At 44.6% G+C, this 19,221-nt stretch overlaps 1 protein-coding gene across 2 annotated transcripts in view; it reads left to right on the plus strand.

The window, feature by feature from the left end:
- Nucleotides 1–19,221, plus strand: part of carmil2 (capping protein regulator and myosin 1 linker 2) — a 76,496-nt gene that overhangs the window by 23,589 nt on the left and 33,686 nt on the right. For both annotated transcript variants that reach the window (XM_062389671.1, XM_062389672.1), the window contains exons 24-30: nucleotides 328–414; nucleotides 1,067–1,195; nucleotides 1,819–1,935; nucleotides 4,773–4,939; nucleotides 6,153–6,240; nucleotides 7,121–7,210; nucleotides 7,314–7,380. In XM_062389671.1, coding sequence (XP_062245655.1) covers nucleotides 328–414; nucleotides 1,067–1,195; nucleotides 1,819–1,935; nucleotides 4,773–4,939; nucleotides 6,153–6,240; nucleotides 7,121–7,210; nucleotides 7,314–7,380 — 745 coding nt within the window. The remainder of the gene's footprint in view (nucleotides 1–327; nucleotides 415–1,066; nucleotides 1,196–1,818; nucleotides 1,936–4,772; nucleotides 4,940–6,152; nucleotides 6,241–7,120; nucleotides 7,211–7,313; nucleotides 7,381–19,221) is intronic.

Below are 19,221 nucleotides of genomic sequence, written 5' to 3' on the forward strand. Positions count from 1 at the left end.
CATAATAGTCTGCTATGGCTTTGGGTTTCAATCTCATTGTGTTCTGGTCAGTGACTGATGCTGTGGGTTCAAATTGGCTTTCTGTTACTATTTGTGTGTTCCGTTAACAGTCGGTATTAAATCAAATCACTGTTGTGAGGGAAGCAGATAAATATATTATTGTGTGCGTTTGTGTGTGTGTATGTGTGTGTGTGTGTGTGTGTGTGTGTGTGTGTGTGTGTGTGTGTGTGTGTGTGTGTGTGTGTGTGTGTGTGTGTGTGTGTGTGTGTGTGTGTGTGTGTGTGTGTGTGTGTGTGTGTGTGTGTGTGTGCGTGAGAGACAGCGCAGATTCAACAGTGTTTGGACAGAAACAACCAGAAACAGTTTAACAGAGTGGAACTTCAGCGAGGGTTTGTACCTCAACAATCAGAAAGGGTAAGAAAAATACTGTATAATAAAGCTGAAGATATGCGCAAGTCAATTTATACCAGGAATACAAATAGTGACAATTCATTCTAACATAGTATTGTCAATGATTAGGGTGTTAGATACCAATATCTTTTGCTTAGTCAGATTAGAGAAGAACTCAGCATAGTACTTCCTGGATATATATTTAATTGAAAATGTGTTCGTGTGAAATCATTTAGAAAATGATAGTGTGGAACTTCATTGCACTGACAATTAACAAAAGCTCCACACAGACAGCTGTCTGTGGCTGAGGTGGTAGAGTGGTCGAACTCTTACCAGAGGGTCAGTGGTTTGAGCTCAGACTCCCCCATCTACATGCTTAAGTGTCCTTGTGTGCAAGATCTTTGATATCTATCTTTGACTCAGTGGTCACACATTTGTTGTCAAATGAATTATACTTAATGAAAATGAAACGTTTACCCTCTACCAGTTCTGGTTCTGTATTTATATAACTTTACAGAACAGTTTATTGCCAACACAATAAATGCACTGTATGAATGTATCATATCAAAGAAGAGCTGTCTTACAGGAGGTGGTTGTTTTGATTGAAATGTACTTATTGTATTACCTTCTGCCCAGGTCTGTATCATCATATTTGTGTTTGTCTGTTGTCTTTCAGCTGGTTCATGGTATGTGTCGGCAGCTGGAGGACAGTCTTCAACAATTAAACCCCTGCATCATTCAGGAGGCTCAGGCTGACATCCTAAAAGCCCACGAGGTGCTGCACAATGCCAGAGAGTCGTGCAAGGTACAGGCTGCTCTAATGGACTCAGAAATCCTCTATGAATTACTACAAGTTATTTTGGTCTGTACAAATCTGAGCAGAAATGTTGGATTATTGTGGGGCTGTCTTGCCTGTTAAATAACAGTCAATTTGTAAAAATGGGATAGACTCTCTAGAACCTTTATTTGGTACTGGTTTAAAATCAATCAATTAAATTGTATTTGTATAGCCCCAATTCTAATGCCATCCATTAAACAGCTAATCTCTAAATTCTACCTGAACAAAGATTATGTTTGAATGAGCAGAGGTGTTAGTTTGACTATATTTCTGTTATTCAATCAATCACTCAAATGTAATTTGTATAGCCCATATTCCCAAATCTTATAATAAGCTAGGTGTAATCATAATCCACCATCAGATACGAGCACCACATATTATCAACAAGAACTGTCACAATCTGCCATCAAGACCTACGATCATGATCACAATCCATGATGTGGCCACAGCCGCAATCCTAGATCTGCAATGATAAAGCACAATGACTCGGGAAGAAGTCAATATAGTGATGAGATAGAATGTGATGAAGAGTGAGGAGATCAGACAGTGTAACTTGCAAAGGTAAATGATGCCACTGTTTGTCTGTGCAGGTGCTTCCCTCTCTGTATGAGGCAGGAAGGACATGTGCCTCTCATGGAGACATTGTGATCAGCATCCTCACTAACACAGCAGCTGCAGTGACCAGGGAGTTCACTCTAAGCATTCAGGTAAACTTCGAAGTACTACATGAAAAGTGTCTTTATATTAATTAGTAGAAATATTTATATTACACTCAATGCAGGTTGAGAGCTAAAAACTGAGTTTGTCATTCCTTGTCATAGTGATAAATGTCAGTTAATTGTTTTGAATGATGAATGTTAGACAGCAGAAAGAAACACAGACCATTTGAATATTAGACATTTTAAATGTGAACAAGGGCTACGTTGTAGCACTTGCGGGCCCGAGCACCCGCACATTGAAGCCTGTATCGGTCGGTGGGGAGAGCGAACGATGACCAATCGACGTCTCCGCGTTGCATGCGTTTTGCGCACTGCGGAAAGATAAACACTTCACTTCCTGCTTCCGTCATGTGATGTCGATCCTTGCCTGCTAATTGCTCACTGCGGTCCACGCTATCAATGCACAGCAAACTGAAATTTTATGTGAATCGAATGATAGTTGAAAAACAAAGTTTACTTCCTGTTGCCAGTAGGTGGCGCCATCACTATTATTATGCACAGACCTGATCTGTTCAAGTAGGCGCTCTGATGTAGCGTGAGCAATTTTGTGTCAATTGGACAATCTTACCATAACGTAATTTTCACACTGATCAGTAGGTGGCGCTATGACCCTAACCCTAATATTCAGATATGGAGCTGTTCAGGCCATGATTGGGATCAGAGGTCAGTAGTTTGGAGCCTGTTGGATAATGCAGAGTGGAATAACAAAGTACTTCCTGTTTCATGGATAATCAATAGGTGGCGCTATGACACTGAGGAAATATTGACACATTTAGTGCTGTTTCAGGCTTGTACTATAATCATGTGACAGAAGTTTGGTAATGATAGGACAATGCACAGTGGACTTATGAAAACATTGTCTCGTCTGGCGAAAGATGATCCTTCGCCAAACATCAATGTTTACATGGTTTGAGGAAATGTCACAATTCTGACCTTGATCCAATGACTCAACTGAGCTCATTTGAACTGTATATTGTAAAGCAACCAGGAGCAGTTCATCAAAATATAAAACATGTCACTTCCTGTAGCCACCAGGGGGCACTGTGATTTCAAGTCATGATATCTGTGTAGATGTCATCAGGCCGGGACTCTTGTCTTACATGTCTAGTTTGGACTCGATTGGACCATCTATGTTAGAGATACAGATGCTCGTGTTTTGATGGCGTTTAACCAAATTTTGACGCCACGCCACGGTCACACGGTATGACGAAAAATAAATCCCTTAATCATTTTTTTTTCAATCTTGTTGTGATGACACTCATCTGAATTTTAAGTTGATCTGATGAAAGCTCTACGACAAGTACATCAGAGTAAAAATGTGGAATGTGGCTAAAATGGCCACTAAATTCAAAATGGTGGGCTTCCTGTTTGGTCTAGCATATCTATCCAAGAGACTTATTTGTTTGTTATGAAAAGACACATGCCCCAATCGATTTTTGTACATGTCGGCCAATCGTAGTGCCGGGGCTGCCCGTTAGGGGGCGCTAGTCAGTTGTTTTGCCACGCCCATTCCTTTAAAACAATATGAATATCTTCAGGGGGGGGATTTTGCTAGACACATGTAGTTTGAGTGAGATAGAACCATTAACAATGAAGTTACAGCAATTTCGTGTTTCACAGCGAGTTGATTAACCTTGATGCCACGCCATTAATATGGCGTTTGACGAAAAGTTACAGTTATCTTATGCCTTCATTATCAATGTCTTGAGACCCATTTGATACAGTTTGACATGGTTGAGGTCAATGGATGAGGAGAAATACATCTAAGTGTAAGACATGCAAAAAAAAAGACATTTCCTGTTGCCAACAGGGGGCGCTGTGATTTCAAGTCATGATTTCTCATATTGTCATATGTCATATTTATATATAAATAATGCTCCTTGAGACTTTTTTTCATGACTGGTCACGATACACCAATGTCCCGATTTTGGTGAAGATTGATGAAGGGGAAACCTAGGGGCTGCTTCCAGGGGGCGCTGTTGAGCCATTTTGCCACGCCCAATTCAAATTACTCCAGAATACTGAAATATCCGCAGACCTTGAATTTCCTGCAAAGTTTCACAACTTTTTGAGCATGTCTAGACCCTGAAAAAGCCCCCCAAAGGGAAATAATAATAAAAACTCTTACAAATTTAATAGGGCCGCTCACCGATTTCGGTGCTCGGGCCCTAATAAAAATGCCTACAATTTCAATAGGGCCTCACACCGATTTCGGTGCTCGGGCCCTAATAAAAATCCTTAAGAATTCAATAGGGCCTCACACCGATTTCGGTGCTCAGGCCCTAATAAAAATCCTTACAGATTCAATAGGGCCTCTCACCATTCGGTGCTCGGGCCCTAAAAATCCTTACAGATTCAATAGGGCCTCTCACCATGCGGTGCTCGGGCCCTAAAAATCCTTGCAATTTCAATAGGGCCTCTCACCGATTTCGGTGCTCGGGCCCTTACAATTTTTCAAATCAACTGACAAGTTTTTCAAATCAACGGCCATTGATGTCTGTGCTAACAGAGTGTGAGATAAAAAGAGAGGTGCATATAGAGCCGCTGTATGAATTTTAGTGAATGGGTGAATGTGGCATGTACTGTAAAGCTCTTTGAGTGGCTGATTGAAAAAGTGCTGTATAAACACAACAAATTTTCATTTTAAAATAATCTTAATAATAACAGAATTGTCAGTGTTGATGGATGCTGTTTAGATCTGAGATCAACCTTGATAGGACACATCAAGTGACTTGGGCCTTAGGAGAGAACAGTGTCTTCTCAGTCACAGTCTGAGGCTCGGACTTAACAATGTTCAGTCACTCAAGAGTCACTCTGTGCTCCAGGAAATGGCTCAACGCCTGATGAGGTGCGCAGGGGAAGTGTGTCCACGTGTAAGTGTGAGTGAGTGTCTGTCAGACGAGTGTGTGTCCAAAAGAAGGACACTGACACAGATGTTTCTGAGAAGCACTCTGGTGGAGAACACAGGGAAGATCATCATCGACAGACTGAGGTAAGAAAGCATCCCCTCACTCTACATTGATCACTGTAGATACTCTATGATCACAATAGATACTGTAGATAATCTATGATCACTGTAGATCAGTGGTCATCAGCCTTTTGAGGCCCAAGATTAGTTTTCCGGAAGATGCATCTCTTCATACCGTAGAGTCCTGGTGTTCAGTTGAGTACATAATCGGACTTGTATTGAGGGAAATGCAGTAGATACCCTATGATGACTGTTAATACTCTATTATCAATGTAGATACTGTAGATACTCTATGTTCACTTAAGATACTCTATCATCACTGTAGATAGTGTATAATCCACATTATCTACACTGTAGATACTCTATGTATACTGTAGATACTCTATAATCAATGTAGATACTGTAGATACTTTATGTTCACTGTAGATAGTGTAAAATCGACAGTATCAACAGTGTAGATACTCTATGTATATTGTAAATACTCTGTTATCACTGTAGATACTGTAGATACCCTGTGGTCACTGTAGATACTGTACATACTATATCTTCACTGAACTGTATGATCATTGTAGATACAAAGGTTTAAGGTAGAACCAGTTACGTTAAAAGAATTATAAGCTCAGGATATCAATATACATTTAAGTATTTAATACACATATCAGAAGTATAGATGATGTCCACAGTTAAATTAATTTATATTCATTCATCCATATACATGGAGCTTCCTTGCCTATTTCAAATTAAAAAAGCTTCAATATGAGTTGTTTGATTTCTATGTCCCAACTCAAAGGTTCAGTAAATGTGTTGCTAATATTTAGTTTGCCTCATCTACAAAGAATGAGAAAGAAATGTCATTAACAACAACCCTTTATTCTTTACATAAAAAACATTAATTACAGAAGTTTTGAATCAACATGGCTCTTTGTTCTTTATTCAATAAACTAGTGTGAAAAATGTTAATGTACTTACCAACAGTTAATAACCAACTTTAAATTTAAAGTGAAAACTTTTTAATATTAGCTTTGTTTTGCTTCAAACAAGTTCATTTTGCTACCATTCACATCTTTCTGATATTGTGAAATACAGGCCGTACTGAGATAAAACAGCACATGATATCAACTTTACTGTCTTTTTATGACGTTAAATAATTGATGGACTCATTTTAACTTTGGGCTTTACTCTTTGACTTACTGCTATCAAATTGTTTTCCCCTCTGCTGTTCTCTCCATCCCTCCAGTGAACTAAGACAAACATTGAGTGTCTCTTTGGCTGAAAGCATCATAGAACAAGTACTAAAGGATCTGACAGTAGCACAGGATACCATGGTAAATCTTTTTGTGTGATTGTGATATTTGATCTTGCAGAATAATAATCTCTTGATTGGTTAAGGTTAAAGAAGGACTGTGGTGTGGTTTCATAAGGAAAGTATTCACAGTTGCTTCAGAGAGACAGCATGTTTAATCACATGAAATGTTTATCTTAACTTGGCACAACGATACAGGAGGGAAGCTGCATCAAAATCTTCCCAAGAAAGCCAACAATCTTAAATACTGCTATAACCACATATCATTATTATGTCAGGATCCACAGAGATGGTCTGGTCTACAAAGGCTTTCCGTTATCGGCGCTACCAGCTTGTCTGGCCTTATGGCTGTTGCCTAGCAACAGAGCTTAACTTGGACATAACGAGAAAGTTTGAATGCCCCTTGGGTTGTTAACATTAGTACTGTTAGCTGTTCGGTTGAGAAGAAGCATGATAATCAAGCATTGGATGTCTTGTCGCTTACTTGCGCCATCCCCTTTTAAGAAAATAGTTTGTCACTGAAGCACAACAAATCCTTAGATAGGTTGTGCTTGGAATGATCCACACGTTGGAGCTTTCGTTTCTCTGGGTTGGAAGAATGCATGAAAGGTCCCCATATGAAAACGGACATCCTAGCGGCGCCACTGTGATGCAATTTGTCTTCAAATGCAGCCTCTGAAAGAATCCACCCCTAAGATGAGACACAGCTACTGTCAGGGAGTGGAGCAGAGCGAGGAAAGGGAATACACACATACACAATCCAACCTACCACCAGTGAACCAAACAGTGCCAAAATTCCCTAATCCTAACAGTTAGATAACATTATCAGATATCACTGTTAATCATACACTGTGTGTAAATCCATATGTCGCACTGAATATTGGCCGTGTTTCTTTATTTAGGATTGTCTAATAAAAGAACATTCATGCTGTGCTCTTCGACTCAACATCCCAGAGCTCCTTCTGGGTGACTGTGACTTACCAACTGATGATGTAAGGGAACACCACACCTTTACCCCATTATTCATTCTGTTCACATTAATTTATGTGTTAGACTTTCCATTTTTGTTCTTACTCTGACACTGTCCATTAACAGTACAGTCCAGCGTTTTGGAGAAATAGCTTCAACTTCAAGAGCCTGAGACCTGCTTCTTCAATTAAGAGTAAGATCCTGTCACTGTTACGCAGGGATCCTGAAATATTTCTATCTGCCTCTCCCACTATCTGAGTCTCAGTTTGGTTCAAGTCAATTCCTCTTCATATCAGGGCCGGGTCTAGACAGGCATGTATGAGGGGGCAGCCACAAATCTTGAGGGGGCATTGTGCTCCAGCACCTTTTACCATGTCTAATTGACAAATTCACTCACTAGGATGCGGGTACACTGAACAAGTGCCTTGTAAAGTACTGTGGTCTCAAATGCTTGGCACACTTATTTCATTGTAGTTATTGTTGTTAGACTAACCATATATGAACTTGGGTTGTTAGTTGTATGTCCTACCCTCAACCTAAACTGACTGCACTTTGTCAGGCCTCTACCCTAAGACCTGTCCAACTTGGGTGTCCCTATGAAGACTAGCTTCTGTTGGCATAGCTCTTAGGGTCACTGAGGCACTCAAACCTCCTGACCACGATAAGGTGGCAATCCCTCAGGAGGATGTTTTTGTATTTTTTTTGTATTTTTTTGTATTTTTTTATTTTTATAATACCCTCATGAGGATGTTTTTGTATTTTTTTGTATTTTTTTATTTTTATAACACCCTTAGGAGGATGTTTTTGTTTAGTTTTTTAAATAAAAATTAAAGAAATAAAACAAAGGCTATTAGCCTAGAAAAAACAATCAACGTTGGCTAACTACAGCATTTTTGCTGGCCACTAATTTTAGTTAAGTTCTCCTAGGTCGCTAGGTCAACGTCAGCCTCCTGTTTCCCTTGGCAAACTCCCTCACAAATTCGTCCATGTCCAGCTTGTATGTAATTGACTTTTCATGGGCCAAGATAACCAGGTTCCTCTTTCTGTGATGCAGCATAGTTCTGCTTAAGTTCTGGTTAAGACACGGGACAGTGTGGAGAAAGAGCTCTCACATGCAGCTGAAGAAACCCCAATGACCAGTGCTGTAATGTATAACTTGTACAACAAGGGAAATGCTGCCTTGTAGTGCTGTAGGGTTTTGCACACTGTAGACAGATCTGGTTCATTGGGGCATTCCTTAAGCAACATGGGCTTTGCCACCAGGATTTCATTAGTCAGACATCCTGCATCAGTGCCAGCCAGCTCAACCAAAGGATGCAACAGAGCTCCATGGAGGAATGTGCCAGATGTAGGCACAGGGCTGGACGTGGCCTTCATCAGCTCCAAATTCTTCTGGCAGAATCTTGTCTCCAACTCGGTAATTGCCCGGTCCAGAATGTTTAGTAGAGGTCTTTTAAGTGTCTTATGGGGGGGAACACTGTCATCTGTGTCTGTGTGGCCCACTGTTGTAATTACAACACTTTCACTGAGGTGCCTATTCATTGTTCTCCTTCTCTTTGCTGGAATGTCATCCCCAGCTGCTGTGTGATCTCCCTCTCCCCACTCATCGCTGTGATCCCTCATGGCCCTCAAAGAATCCAGTGCTGTACCAACCTCGTTTGAGGCTCTGCACATATCCACAGACTGAGACTGTAGTATGGCATTTGCTGGTTTCAGTAGACCAAGCACTTGCACCAGAAACTTGCCAATTTTAAAGAAGTGCTGCCTCTTAATCTGGCAGAGCAGGCCTGATGCTTCAGTGCACAGATCCACTGCAGCATCATCATCCGTTGCCACCTCAGACAGAACAGTGATTATTTGATCTTCATTCTCAGTAATGCAACGTCTCACCTCATAGTGGCTAGTCCATCGGATTTGAATTAGCCTCCTAAGATAAGGAGCATCATATTTTCTAGTGATGTAGTGGTGCTGAAAAAAGTTGTACAAGGAAGAAGACAGATCAAAAAATATTTTTGTACATTGTTCGCTCTGCATGGCATGCACAACTACCAGGTGCAGTTGGTGGTTGTAGCAGTGAATGTAGGGTTTATACTTTCCCAGCTTCTGTTGGAGCAGAGCTTGAACACCTCCTCTCACCCCACTCATCACTGAAGCTCCATCATAACACTGGCTCAGAATGTTGTCAGCACTGTAACCAGCATCAGAGAGGCACTTCAGGATCTCAGAGGTTATGTACTGTGCATCTAGTTGGTCGAGGTCAAGCAACCCAATGAGATGCTCCTCGGGTAGGGAAGCACTGACAAACCTAATCATAACTGACAGGTTTTCGACATTACACCTGTCCCTGCTCCCATCACTCTTGAGGCAAAAACCCACAGCATCAGCATTTTCATATATTTTTTTTTATCTCTCCGAGCACCATGTTTGCCAGTGTGTCAATAATTTCATTTTGTATGTGATTTGATGTATATGATGCATTCCTTGGGATACCCTTGGCGATGCTGGCTAGTTTTTCATCTTTCTCAAGGGTATATTCCATTAACTTAAGAAAAAGCCCAGAAGCAATATCATCATCATCATGACCAGCAGCATCACGCCTGTGTTCCGTTGTTCCACGTAGACTCAACTCATTGACACAGAGGAACTTCACAGCATTGCCCACACTCTTAACCTAGTACCAGTTTTTCTCTACCTGTGTCTTGCCAACCAATAATGTGTCAACATTTCCCCCAGTAGCCTCTCTCTTCCTGTACTCAGCCCAGAGAGTAGAAGCATGCACATGGTTGTGGGAGGACACATGCCTCTGCAGCCCTTTGTCACTTTCCAGTGCAACTTTCCAGTTGTTGAAACCAGTCAGAGTGAACACAACATCCCTCTCATTCACAGTACTGTATTTGCGACAGGGAAAGCAGAAACATGCATCCCGTTCAGCAGAGTATTCAAGCCATGGTCGTGTGCGGTACCAGGCAGGATTGAACGACCTCAGTTTTTTGCTAAATGCACGTTTTGGGTAGCTACTTAATAATAGCTGAGATGGTGCAATGGTGGTTAAGTCACTGGGTAAAATGGGAAGTTTGGGGTTAACTGTAAGAACAGCTGGGAAAGGAGGAGGTAGAGTAGAAGTAGTGCTTGCTGGTGTTATGCTAGCTACTGCTGGAGTGATGCAGGCAGCGGAACCACTACTAACGTTTGCTGATGCGCTGCTAGCTACAACACTGGTAGGGGTAGGTGCAGCGCTAGCTGCTGAGGTGCTAGCTAGAGCATTGCCACCATGATCTCCATTGGTAGGGGCAGGAGGAGTATGTTTTTTAAAAGCTCTGAAAAACTGATGCATTGTATATGTAACCTCAGAATGATCAGCAGAATGGAACGCAAGCAATCTCTACACTAGTGTTGTATGTCACTTGTTTACAAGGCTGAGTCCCTGAGGAGAATGAGATACACAAGGTTGGGACAAGTCTGCTGAAAGTTTTACAGGAGTGGAAAAGTGAAGATGGGATTGTAAAATAGCATGGCTTTCTTTAGGGGTCTGATAATTTGTGCTCAGTCTGTGGCAGTGAGCGGACAGTGCTCTCTCCCCGTGCTGTGACACATGACAGGGACTGTGGGCCCACACAACCTGATCTAGGAGAATAGGCTACAGCTTAGCTACTACAAGAATTTGGTTATGTGGTTTTGGTTGTTGTTGTTGACTGAGCAAATAAAGATTTTCAAGAAAAATATTAACTCGTTTTTATTATGTTATTAGCAATTAAGTATGTCACTACACAGAAACACTATGACCGAATTTAACAGAGCTCCTTTGCTTCGCAGTTTACTGCTGCAAGCTGCTATTAGAAACCTGACACTAGCTCATTTGCATACTAAAGGGTGATTGGAAGTTGGGCAGACAGCTATCCCTCACAGTGAACCGGCAGCAGGCCGATACACTGAGCAGAGCGAAAAGGGGAGATGGAGCGGAGGTGAGAAACATGACATGAGAAACAACTTGATATATTTTATATTTGAGGGGGCAAGCAAGACATTAAGACATTAAGAAGTGGAGCGGAGGAGAGAAGCATGAGATAATAAAAAATATATGAAATTTAATATATTTTGGGGGATTTAGTTTGAGGGGGCACAACATTTATTTGAGGGGGCCAGGCCCCCTCTTGCCCCTGCCTAGACCCGGCCCTGCTTCATATGTGGACGATTGCTCTACTTGCAAAATACATTCCTCAATTTGTTTTCAGGTTTGTGTCCCCTCTTGTCTTCGCTTTGGGCCAGGGATTTCCAAACTACGGCCTGCCGGCCAACTGCGGCTCGCAATCCCTTTTTTTATTGGCCCGTATCAAAGTCTTAACGGACTCAATTTATGCCCATTTTACCACAAGTTGATATGGTTCCTTGGGGTCTTAATGAAATGTCTGTGACATACTTTTGTCAAAATACCACAAGGATAATTTAAAACAGCACCTTTTTACCCTGTATACAACAGCCCTCCACAGGTTGACCTGTTTTGCGTGAAATTTTTTTTTTGGTGTGCTTGATATTTATATTTGCATTTTGGTTGGGATATGATATTTACATTTTTATGTAGTGGCATTTCATCTTGTCGTCATTTATACCATATATACGATTAATAATTGGCTAAAGCGAGAGTTGATAATGCTGAAAAGCTAGACAGCGCAGGCTACATAGGCTACACATCAAATCTGCAACAGATACACCCCCCCCATCGGTCATCTCGTGAAAGCTGTGGCCCCAAAACACATTATAGGACACAGTGGCGGTTTTGGGCACGGGCGAACCGGGCAGCCGCCCGGGGCAGCACCTTCTCATGTCACGTGGGGGGCAGCACGAGAACTTTAAAAAATCTATCATATCACTGTGTGTGGAGTTGGCAAATTGGCGCCCCCTGAAACTGCAGCGCCCCTGCTTGATTCTGTGTGAGAAAGGGGAAGGGGAGGGGGCACGGGGGACAGTTCACCTCTGGGTCTCCCAAATGGAACGGACAAGGGGGGGGATCCACTGTATAGAGCAGTGATTATCAAACTGTGTGGCGCGCCCAATGTTTTAACGTGCGCATCTCTTTAACGGCGGAGCAGTAAACAAATCGCTCTTTCGGCGTAGACAGGGGTCTGCAATCTGCGGCTCCGGAGCCGCATGCGGCTCTTTAGCCCCTCTGCAGTGGCTCCCTGTACAGTGCATGTTGCGCATGTTTTTCGCGAACGAAGAACGTAACAAACCAGTTCTTTCACATGATGAACGTTAGTGAGTTTCTGTGTCACCCTCCAGTCTGAGCTGCTCTCACGTTTTGTTTTAATATTTCAGCAACTAAAAATGCGTCACATCCTATTACGTCCCGGCGCTCTTCCCTGCAGGTCGCTAATCTATAGTTCTGACCCCCGGCCTCGGTAAACTAATCATGGACTAATCAAGTCCCAGAAAAGAAAAGTCTTGGAGGAAAATAGACTTTAATTCTGCGTGGACAGATTAATTTGCTTTCACTGCCACCGATGCTGTCTTACATGTTTGCTTGATATGTGACGAGGAATTAGCAAACAATAAGAAACGTAATGTTGAAAGATATTTCCAGAGTAAGCACACAGCATCTGCTGAAAAGTACCAAGCTGGAGATGAGCAAAAAAAGCTGAGTTCTGTGTCTAATTTATTCCAAAGTAAGCCCACACATGTATTTTGTTCTCCAATTCATAAGAGTTTGGTGTTTTCCTATTTTGTAACAGGTAAAAATAGCAGTTAAATGTCAACAGTTTTTTTATTGTCGTTCTATTATTTAATAAATGCAACAAACTATAGTTTTTATATATATTGTATAACTATATATATATATATAACTTTATAACCTGTGTTATCAAATATGTTGTGCGGCTCCAGACAGATTTAATTTTGGGGGAAGAGGGGGCGAAATGGCTCTTTCGATAGTAAAGGTTGCCTACCCCTGCCCTAGCCTTTCAGCAAGTGCCACACTCAGATCCGGGGTCGTCCGCCACTCAGTCCCTAGTCTCCGTTCTCCCATCACACTCTGCACCTGATCTCCGCTCCTTACAGGAGGATGATCCATTTCTAAAATATGTGTTTGTGTTTTGGCGACGTAAAGCACCGCCCACCTCGGCTGAACGACAACATTTGCCCAAGCCAGTCAGTTCATATAATAGTTTCTGTGATATTAAAATCAACCATATAAAACCGGAGTATCAGAAGGTGGACCCCAAACTCCAGGGGTGCCAGAACAGCAGGTTCCAGATCTGTACACACGGGGCTGCTGGACGCCGATGAGGGGGCAGGACCTCACCCACCGTGTCAGGCCAAGGCAGTGTCTCCGTAACCCGGAGGGGGGGAGTGTTGTTAGCTGCCGAGTCCTGTAGCATTAGCCCGCTGGCGCGCTACTGCACTCGTCTTCCCTGGTGGAGCGACTCCACGCTGTAAGCCAGTCCGGCAATGCGACAAGGTGTCTTGTCAAGTGTGCACCCCCAGCCACTCTATCCTGCTGTCCGACCAAGGTCCCGGAATAAAACAACAGCGCCAGGGAGACTGCGAGTAAGAGTGGGCTGCTGCCTTAAATAGGTGCCGACAGCGCCCCCCTTGACGGGGAGGGCGCATGCAGGCACAGCGCCCCAAGTGGCAGGGAGGGCACCCGCATCTGGCCACATTTATCCCCCCCCCTTTTGCATCGTCGGCCCGACGATGGCCAGAAAAATCAAATTAACACCAAGGCCTAAAAATGGCCAACTGGGCATTGGACATCGGGCCTAGGGGTGTATTGTTTTCCTGAGGTTGTAGCTCAACAGGGCAAGGAACATGGTGGACATTTGAGTGATGCCCTGCCGTGGACCGAGCAGATCGGCGCAGGGCCAACTGACCGCGATCTAGCTGCTCGGATAGGAACCCTAGGGGAGCTGATAGGGAAGGAGGCAAACAAGCAAGACGTGTTGAGATACTGGGCCTGTTCTCCAATGGGATCAGGACAGGAGGGCTTTCCAGACGCCTGGTACGTGGAACCACCGCAGACTGTGGACAAAGGGTTTCCTGAACCAAAACCCACAAGTCTCCGGCATTAGAGGACTCATCATCCCGTACGGCCAAGGACGGCGGAGAGGGCAGGTTAGATGGGGAATTTACAACCTCATGCAGGACCACGGCCTTGACCATGTCCCGATGTACGTGTTTGACCTTCTGCGGGTCATTCACAGGAGAAACCATGTACACTGCTCCATCACCGCAGGGAGCCTTCACAACCTGATGGACCACGGAATTCCAAAGGTCTTCGATTTTACGTCGCCCTCTAACGCCGTGGTACCTCAGGTACACTAATTGGCCTACTGTGAAAGGTAGCTCTCGGGCCCGCTGATCATGCCGCGCTTTTCTTTTACTAGCAGCAGCCAACAACCGTTCACGAGCACCCTCGAAAGCAACTCTGAGTCGAGCTTGGTGTTCGACCACCCAGTCCTGCACCCTGCCAGGTACTGGGTCCTGAACTCGACCCAAAAGGAAGTCCACAGGAAGCCGAGGTTCCTGTCCAAACATTAGAAGGAACGGCGACTCACCAGTGCCCTGATGAGGTGTGGAGTTGTAACAAAACAGCACCTGGGACAGACAGGAGGCCCAATCCCGCTTGCGTGAAACTGATAGGGTACGAAGGAGGTTATGAAGAGTTCTATTAAACCGCTCGCATTGGCCGTTACCCGCAGGGTGGTATGGAGTAGTACGGCATTTGGTGACCCCGTACAAAGAGCAGAGCTGGTGAATCAAAGAACTCTCAAAGTTCCTTCCTTGGTCCGAGTGGAGGCAGCCTGGAACACCGAACTTATAAAACCACTCCTGAACTAAGACCTGAGCCACAGTGGAGGCTGGTTGTTCCCGTGTAGGGATCGCGACAGTAAATTTACTAAACAAGTCTGTCATTACTAAAACATTTTCTAAACCGTTCCGGGAGGGTTCCAATAGTGTGAAATCGATGGCCACGATCTCATTGGGTCGGGAGGCAAGCAGTTGGCCCATAAAACTATGTGGCACATGCCCTGATCCCTTAGCGACTTGGCAGCGCTCACACTCTTTAACCCAATTCTTAATGTCCGAAGACATTCCTGGCAGATAACAGCGTAGTCTGACCAATTGTGTAGTTCCCTCGATGCCCTGGTGGCCGTGCTATTGGTGAAGCTGGTTCAAGGTCTCCTGTTTGAGAACTGCAGGTAAGATTAACTGGAGAGACTCCTCTCCCCCGTCTGAGCGGAAAGACATGATCAACTAAATGAGCGCCAGAAACATACTGCCGTGAAAGCGCATCAGTGTTAGCCCACTTGAGTGCAAGAAATTCCAACTTCATGGAACTATAGTTTGTCATGTTGCGCTCAGGGGGTCGAAGGCCTCTGCTAGCATAGGCTACGCGTTTCACGCCATTGTCAGTCTCCTGTGAGAGTACAGCCCCAAGACCACTATAGCTGGCATCGATTTCTAAAATGAAAGGTTGTGTGAAGTCGGCATATACTAACACTGGGGACGAGACCAACTTTGCATTTAATGCCTCAAAGCTCGCCTCACACTGAGGTGTCCACGCAGCACCTAAAGTTAGGCCTGGCCCCTTCTTGGGTTTGGTACCTGCCAGCTCAGCCACAAGTTTATGCAGAGGGCCGGCCAGCTTTGCAAAGCTCTCTACGAAGCGACGGTAATAGCTGGCGAAACCCAAGAATGAGCGCAGTTCTGATATGTGACGGGGGCGCTGCCACTTAGACACAGCCTCGATTTTTTTGGGATCGGTGGACACTCCCTGGCTTGTGATAACATGTCCCAAGTAACCAACCTCCCGTCTAAAGAATGCACACTTTTCGAGTTTCGCTTTAAGACCTTCCTTTTGGAGCTGATCAAGCACTATTTCCAGCCTCTGCAAATGTTGTTCCACAGAGGATGAGAAGACAATAATGTCATCAAGATACAGTAACAAGGACTGACCTTGCTCTTTACCAAACATTCTCTGCATCAGACGCTGGAAAGTGCATGGGGCATTACACAAACCAAAAGGCATGGGATTAAACTCGAAAAGGCCAAATGGTGTACAAAATGCAGTTTTGGGTCGGTCTTGTTCCATCATAGGGACCTGATTATAACCGCTGGCAAGATCGATGGTGGAAAACCAGCAAGCCCCAGATAGTGCATCCAATCTCTCCTCGATACGAGGCAGAGGGAATGCATCCTTTCTGGTCTTACTGTTAAGGAGGCGTTAGTTCACGCATAAGCACAGGTTCCCATCCTTTTTCCTGACTAATACTATCGGTGATGCATATGGACTACAGCTCTCCCTAATGACCCGGGACTCCAACAGTTGATTAATGTGAGCCTTCACTTCTTCACTTCTGAGGGAGGGATACGCCGGTACCTCTGACGATCAGGAACCTCATCGAGCAGAGGTATGTCATGGGAGAGAAGGTTGGTACAGCCCAAGTCACCTTCATGGGTTGAAAAGACAGATTGATATTTGCGTATTAGGGAGTTTACATTGGCTTGCTCATGCTCAGACAATTCAGACAGATCTATTGACTCTAACCTATCTGACACTGAGGGGGCAACTGTATGGGAAGAGACAATTGCTAAGGTTGACCTCTCCTCAGTTACCCCTGGAGGCAGGCTGACAACCTGGACAGCGTTTAAAACGCCCAAACTAGTCCGTGGGTAAAGGAGAATTTCAGTTGTCCCAACTTTGACAACTGGGACATACACTGTACCCCGGACAACCTGTATAAGGCAGGGTTACACTAGCAACCCAGCTGGTAAACCTGACTCAGGTTGCTCAAACAGAGCACTTTGTCCAGTGAACTGTTCTGGACAGGTACCAGCAACTAGTTTCATCACTCCTCCAGTATACGCACCGCTTGTTTGCCTCGGACTCTCACAATGCCAGTGTGGCCCCCTGGGGTCTGGGCGGTGGACTGATGGCACTGCTGCAGGGCCGCAATAACGGGACCAGGTGCCTGTGACACTGAAAGTGAATCAAAAAGAGAAGGCCCGAATGCGCCGAAAAGCTCTCGATAGCATTTGCGTATCACGATCATTCCCAAGATAACAGGGACAGAAGACGCAAAACCAGAGGGGTTTTTGACAACAAGAATGCGGTGCATCACCTTGCCACATAGTTCCACATCAAGCTCCAAGTAGCCTATATATGGAATTGCTAAACCGTTCGCTGCTCGGAGCTGTAGCCAGTGACAAGACTGAAGGCGCTCGTGGCCCCAAGGTGCAAACTGCTCCAGAAAGAAGCTTTCAGTAACGGTGGACACCATGGAACCAGTGTCCACCAAGCATAAAGCAGTGGCTCCTCCAATCAATACATTAATATTTGGACATGCAGAAATTAAGTCAGCAGCTACACTTTCCTGTGAGTCTGTGGGCTCCCCAACTGTGCTGTGACTCTGCAGCTCAGTGGGTTTCAGTTTTCCGATCGCCTAGCAAAATGGGGGCGGTGGGGCGTGGGTTCGACCCAGCTGCTGAATTAGCAAGGTGTCGAAATGGAGCCCGCTCACCCTCACAATCCCGAGCAAAATGTCCAGGCTGCTGGCACCTTCTACAGATTAAAGGACCACTACTAAAAATCTGACCTTGGGAGCGGGGGGCCTGTAGAGAGGCTACTGCCTGGGTGAGTTTGTTAAGCTGCACCTGTTGACACTTCATAAGGTTCATCAACTCACTAAACCCTGGCCCTGGTGAAGTAAGGAGGGGCGGTTTGAAAGCGACCCTGCACTCCATATTGAAGACCATAAGCTGATGGCAAGGAGGAGCTACGCCCCCTATCCCCCCCCCGGAAGACCTTCCCTCTCCCACCTAATTGCCTCACCACGAAGCTCCAACAAGGTGCCAGTAGGCTGGCGTCTAACCAGTAGCTTGAGTTCCCGGCGAAGGGAGCATGCTCCACAAACTTATCCCTGAGGAGGACATCAGAATTAGGCATCCCATCAGGTGCACACTGCTTAACCCGTGCCATTGAGACCATGAGAGCTAAGGAAAACTCCTGCAACGTCTCTCCTTCGAGTTTGCGTCGAGAAAAGAAAGCCTGTTGTAACGTAACATACGACTGAGCGCAGCCATATAGCTCCTTTAATATAGCAAGAACCTGTACTGGGTCTCGCCGCTCTGCACTAGGGCGAAACTTAATTTCCTCCTCTGCCTCTCCCTCTAAATGATCAAACATAAAAAGGGCCTGGTCAGCAGCAAGAAGATGGAGAGCACGCACAAATGCCTGTATCTCCTCTATCCACTCAGTTATTCCTAGGCCTGCCCTGCCATTGAACATGGGACACTTACGGTCTGTAGGAACCACAACCAGTTTCTCTGTGACAGCGGCGGCTATGTTTGCAGTCGGTGCCTTACTCGCTGCAGCAGAGGGAAAGAAAACAGCCCCACCGGGGTCCAACGGAGATGCAGCACGCGCCTGGCGAAGTTGTTCGTTGTCTGCCTTAAGCTGTAACACGGTTTCCCTAAGATGTTGCATCTCCTCCTCCATGATGAAGTAAAGCTGCACCGAGGCCTGACAAAATGGCACGTGGAATGAAATCAGACTAAAACACTGCTGTTCTGGCTTTAACACTGAATACACAACACTCAAACTATGAGAGGACGCCCATCAATAAATAGTTAAACACAATTACAGACGATGTGAGACCCTGCCAGCAACGCCAGAATGTAGCGAAGCGGTAAATGAAATCCTGCCAGCAACGCCAGAATGTAGCGAAGCGGTGGCTATGAAAGGTTGCCACAACGCCACCTGAGGAGTTTCACCTAAGGAATATAACTATTGATAATGTGTGCGACAGCACAGGTTTGTTTAAATCACTCGGGGCAAGAGACGTGTTTAAATCAATGATAAACCAGCTTTAATAAACACAAATACACATAATCAAAACACAAAACAAACCTAACACTTGAGTTAAAAATGAGTAACTAACTGCACAGGGCTGTGACTTACCACGGCGGCGAGAACCAAACAAAAGGGGGAAGGAGCTAATAAAACAAACCACCCGTAACACAGCACACCAAACAAAACAGG

Source organism: Platichthys flesus, chromosome 6 (assembly GCF_949316205.1).
Source record: "Platichthys flesus chromosome 6, fPlaFle2.1, whole genome shotgun sequence".
NCBI lineage: Eukaryota > Metazoa > Chordata > Actinopteri > Pleuronectiformes > Pleuronectidae > Platichthys > Platichthys flesus.